Source organism: Habropoda laboriosa, unplaced genomic scaffold (genome assembly GCF_001263275.1).
Source record: "Habropoda laboriosa isolate 0110345459 unplaced genomic scaffold, ASM126327v1 scaffold172, whole genome shotgun sequence".
NCBI classification, from domain to species: Eukaryota; Metazoa; Arthropoda; class Insecta; order Hymenoptera; family Apidae; genus Habropoda; species Habropoda laboriosa.
In genome coordinates this window covers 1,035,592-1,040,876 of record NW_017100331.1, presented here as the reverse complement: position 1 = coordinate 1,040,876, position 5,285 = coordinate 1,035,592, and the positions used below count along the sequence as shown (strand labels likewise).

General features: G+C 27.2%; 1 protein-coding gene across 1 annotated transcript; it reads left to right on the top strand.

The window, feature by feature from the left end:
• The first annotated feature begins 3,917 nt into the window (after positions 1–3,917).
• LOC108574438 lies at positions 3,918–5,101 on the top strand. The gene is made up of 4 exons (XM_017937030.1): positions 3,918–4,061; positions 4,174–4,492; positions 4,568–4,724; positions 4,837–5,101. The coding sequence occupies exons 1-4, from the start codon at positions 3,918–3,920 to the stop codon at positions 5,099–5,101; spliced, it is 885 nt and encodes a 294-aa protein (XP_017792519.1).
• The last annotated feature ends 184 nt before the right edge of the window (positions 5,102–5,285 follow it).

Below are 5,285 nucleotides of genomic sequence, written 5' to 3'. Positions count from 1 at the left end.
AAATCGCACATTGTTGCACGACCCCCCGTTTTGCAACAATGTGCTTTTTTCGCGAGCGACTCTAGGCAACAAAGTTGCAAACGCGATTCTCCTTTTTGCAACTTTGTTGCCGGAAGCCGCTCACGAAAAACGCACAAAGTTGCAAAACGGGGCGCCGTGCAACAATGTGCCATTTTCGGGACAACAAAGTTGCAAACCAGATAACGCGTTTGCAACAATGTGCAATTTTCGGGAGCGACTTTCGGCAACAAAGTTGCAAAAAGGTGAATCGCGTTTGCAACTTTGTTGTCGAGAGTCGCTCCTGAAAAATGCACAAAGTTGCAAAACTGGGCGCCGTGCAACAATGTGCCATTTTCGGGACAACAAAGTTGCAAACCAGATAACGCGTTTGCAACAATGTGCAATTTTCGGGAGCGATTTTCTACAACAAAGTTGCAAACCCGTTAACGCGTTTGCAACAATGTGCTGTTCTCGGAAGCGACTCTCGGCAACAAGGCTACAACCCCGATAACGCGCGTTTACAACATTGTTGCGCGACGGTGTTCTCGAAAAATGCACATTGTTGTACGACGAGCAATATATAGACTGTAAAATGCTGTAAAATAATACTGGTATATTGTAACCTTTTGTAATATACATTTAAATAATAACTTTTCAATAAATAATGGATTTATTAACCGGTAATTGCATTTCTTCAGTTTTCCTGATGTTCAAGTCCTTTCCTTGATTTCTAGGGTGTCCTAGAAGGTCCATCTATAATTCATACGCAAAGAACATTAATTTTTCTAATTTTTAATAAAAGTTATAATCAATTTCCGACTAATTTATCGAATGTAACGGTTAATTCAATGCAAAATTAATATATTATGCAGTTCTATTAAGTTAAAGCGTGCAATAATTTTATTGAAATCTTTCAATAATTATAAACAACCATCTACATTGTTATTTTACAAGAAACACTAATTATTCGATAGTGCGTGTACGTGAAACTAAAGTAGAAATTTAAATTTCTATCTACTCACTAAAAATAATGGTAAAAGAATGTAAAATTTATTATAAATATTAATTTTGAAGTGCCTGCTGTATGCAATTGTTAATTTAATGCGAAATTAATAAATTAAACTGTTTTGTTAACAATTATTATAGTGGAGAAAGAAATTTTAAGTTTTTATATTAATTATCTCTTACACTTTTATGTACAGCGTGAAGATATCAATTACGTTCGTATTCGTCTCAAGGAATACGACTAGATTTTGTTTGACATTTAAAGAAATATAATCGTAACCTTCTTCGGGTATTGAAGTCTCAAAATTAATTGGTAACTTTGAGATTTCGTAATGTAATGGACGTTTCTAAAAATCGGCAGAAATACAAACATTATACATGCCTCTGTTTTTCAGTGATGGGGAAAAGAAAATTTAGAGTTTCGGTAATTCATAAAGATCTTTTTACTGTATTTTATGATGAAAGTATTATTATTTTATGATCTATTGTGTTTGCTATTTTCTAATTTTTCATTTTTTTTATACGTTTATGAAGAAATATTAATATTAATATAAATTTTATCTAAATATTTTTATCGATTTATAAGTAATATTAACAATTATTGGATAATTTAACAATCCTCACTTTGAGATGGGTGTCCTTACTGCTTCTCCGGAAGCAGGAGATGCATCAGGTAACATCATACCCCCAATAGAAAAAAGTACTGCCACTTTTGGCAATTCTTCCAAGAGTTTTATGTCTACAATATCAGAAGGAAATATGACTAATCCGAATGCTTTGATATCTGCATCAAATTGTAATTCCACCAATATTATGAACAAAGATAAATATAGACATATGATTTTGATGGAAAATGATGTTGATGAAATGAGCACTTCTACAATTTATGATAGATGCCAGTTCCCTTATTATAGGTTAGTATTACTGCTATTTTCCAATATTGAAAGCATTTACTATTAAACTTTTGATATTGAATCAAGTTTATAATTATGTTATAAATAATATATAGATTTAAAACAAGCTGTAGGTATACTTGAAGTTACAAAAGAAAGTAAAAGAAAAATATTACTTTGATTTTTTTTTTTTATATTTATGTGTTTTTACTATAGGAGTAACAGGAATGGCGATAGATATTCAGATGCAGTTTTAGTAAAAGATGTTGGTGTGTCATGTTTGCTTTTAAATCAGAACATTTCAGAAATACCGGTTCCTAAAACAAAAACTCTTGTGAAGCAGCTTAAGAAAGAATATAATGATTTATCTCACATTACAAACAAAATAACTGCATATACAAAAGATATTTTAAGTCACTTATCAACAAAAAATAAAAAAAAACATCAATGGCTTAAGAATTTGGTATTCAATTTTTAAACAATTTAAGATATTTACATATAAGTAATATTTCTATATAACTAATTATATGTGATTTTTTTATACATATAAGTACATAACTAAATTTAATTGTAGATACATGTTGAAAACTCAGTACAGTAAAGTACAGTTTAAATATTTTATTTTACTCTATAGGTAACTGCAAAACATGTAATAGCATCTCAGTACATAGACAGCAAAGACAATCTTTGCTTAAAATTGAGACTTTTTAGTAATGCAGGAACTCAATGTGCCACTCAGCAAATGGTTAAGAATTCTGATAATATATTATTTAAAGATATTTCAAAGAAACTGTATGGTAAACATTGTAATTAACTTAATCATTTTATAACAAGTTCAAACAAAAGTAAAAATTCATTTTGTTTCTTTAGATAAAGATTATGAATTTACATATAAGGTTTTATGTTAGTTTTATTTATGTGTACATACTTATGTATAGCGAAAAACCGGATTTTAGATAAAGATCAAACAATGTACGAAGAAAATATAAAACCAAAATATGAAAAAAATGTTCAAACAAGAATCCGTAAAAAAAATGTGCAAACAAATACTTCCAATTTATCATTACACAGGATTTCTTCTATTTATAATTATTTAACAATAAATAAGAAGGAAACATCAAATCAGCTATTAAATTCTGAATTAATAAAATTTGGAAATATGCATAAACATCGAAATTATAAAACTTTAAGTGATAATACAGATTACAGGGATCATCCAAAGAGATGTAATCCAATAATATTTACTAACTGGAAAGAAATTTCAAAATCGAAACAGGCTAAAAATAAAACATCTGTTACTTCTAATGCATTACAAAAAATGGTTTGTTTAATATCATACGTTGAAGAAGACGTTTACAATATGATTATAATTATATTATTCTTTACTTACAGGAGATTGCAAAGAATAAGATTTTACAGGAAAAATTTTTGAAGCATAACACAATTAATAATACACCTGATACAAAGTTTCATACGGTTAATATCCAAATTGTACGACAAAATAAAAGACATGTATAACTTTTGTATTCATAATTTTTCGTTACATTCATATGTAATAAATATTTTCACATTATTTCAAATTTTAAATATTTGCTTGAAGTTCAATCTTTAACGAAAATTGGTTCAGATTTATTTCTTCCAATTGTGTTTTTTATTTGTTATTTATTGTATATTATACATATAACTCAATATATGTATATATCGATATTTTTAATCAAGCTAGTGCAAATTGACAGTTAGATTTGTATTAAAGTGTAAAATGTATTTGATTTCTTTTATATAAAACATATATTTTATTATATTGTATGCATATAATGCATAAAAACACTTATTAACAAAATTTACAAACATCTAGTCAATTGTAAGGTTTATAAAAATGTTTAATACAATATTATAGGTTATATTACGCAGTTGTAGGTTAAGAAATTTATAACTAGCAGCATGTATCTTTTAAAATGACAAATTCTGTCATAATATTAATAAAAACAAAATATATTGTTTGAAATCAAATAAGACATAATGTGGTGTAATATACAAATAAATAGTGATGTTTACATAGTTTCTGTTACACAAAAAGATGATGCTATTAATGTTTTTTTAACAAATCTTATAGAAATATGGATGGAAACATTAACACGTAACATTATTTTACAGAGATGCCAGGTAATTAACCGTAGAAAATCCAAACTACTTTTGCAGTAGCATAAACTATATTTGTTTATCTTTAAAAATTAAATCTACAGATGAAGTAGTTCAATTCACTTGTTTGTTTCAGACATTAAATCCACTATTAAATGTTAAAGCTATTAATTATTATGAGATTGTATTAGATATTTTGAATAATATATCTGTACATATCGTAGAAGCCTCTACAGAACAAATCAAATTAAAAGTTCCACTAGAAGGTGGTTCAATGAAATTCACTCTGAATTTATCAATAGGCAAATCTAAAGATTTTTGGGAAATTGTAACTAAACCTTTGTGTATATCATCAATGGAAATTATTCGTCAACATGAATTTCTTATAGATTTAATAAAGAAGAAGGATGAAGAAATTGCAGAATACAAAGCAGAAGGAGCTGAATTAATAAGAAGTAGGTCTTTTTTAATATTAGAAATATTAAAGCATTTTCTGTTAATACAAAACTTTATTTTATCCAATGGTATAGAAAATATTGAAACAAAAACTTTTACGGAAGAACAACTAAAAATAAACATTCCTTCTCCAAATGTTCTTGATTATACTAATGCATTTCAAAGAATGATTGATTTTTACAATAAACTTAATTTGGACAAATGTAATACAACTTTTACAGAACTTACAAGGTATTAACAAACAGAAAACATTAAATTATTATTTATATTGCTACATTAAAACGGTATGTCAAAATATAAAAAAGATACAATACAAATTTCTAATGATTGGGATATTGTACAGCAACAGCAATAACTGTGATGAAATGGGGAAAACAGAGCAGAATATAACTATTCCTATTGAGGATAATGATAAAAATGCATGTAAAGATGTTGTAAACAAGGACATTTCTATGCAAGGGAAAACAAAAGCTTTACATTCAAAAAATAAAGACCAAAGTAAAAGTGCATCTAATAAGGAAGTACCTAACCAAAAAACTCGAACTGCAAATATGGTATATAGACCTATCAAAAAATTAAAAAAAGGTTTGCATAATTCTATATTGTAAAGTATATTTTTTAAATAATAAATAATTTACTGAATTAGAAAACTAATTATAGTGCAACAATGAATGTAGAACACAAAATGAAGTTAATAACACTAGTTATATAATGTAAATCTACTTAAAATATTATTAAGTCAACATTAATAAAAGTAGTTACATAGCTTGTTGAACCATTTCTGTAACAGTT

Excerpts from the sequence above, each read along its gene's own strand:
- LOC108574438 (XM_017937030.1), top strand. The coding sequence starts at position 3,918 with ATGTGGTGTAATATACAAATAAATAGTGATGTTTACATAGTTTCTGTT. Across the intron at positions 4,062-4,173 it reads TTATTTTACAGAGATGCCAG|ACATTAAATCCACTATTAAA; the intron begins GTAATTAACCGT and ends TGTTTGTTTCAG. Across the intron at positions 4,493-4,567 it reads AGGAGCTGAATTAATAAGAA|AAAATATTGAAACAAAAACT; the intron begins GTAGGTCTTTTT and ends CCAATGGTATAG.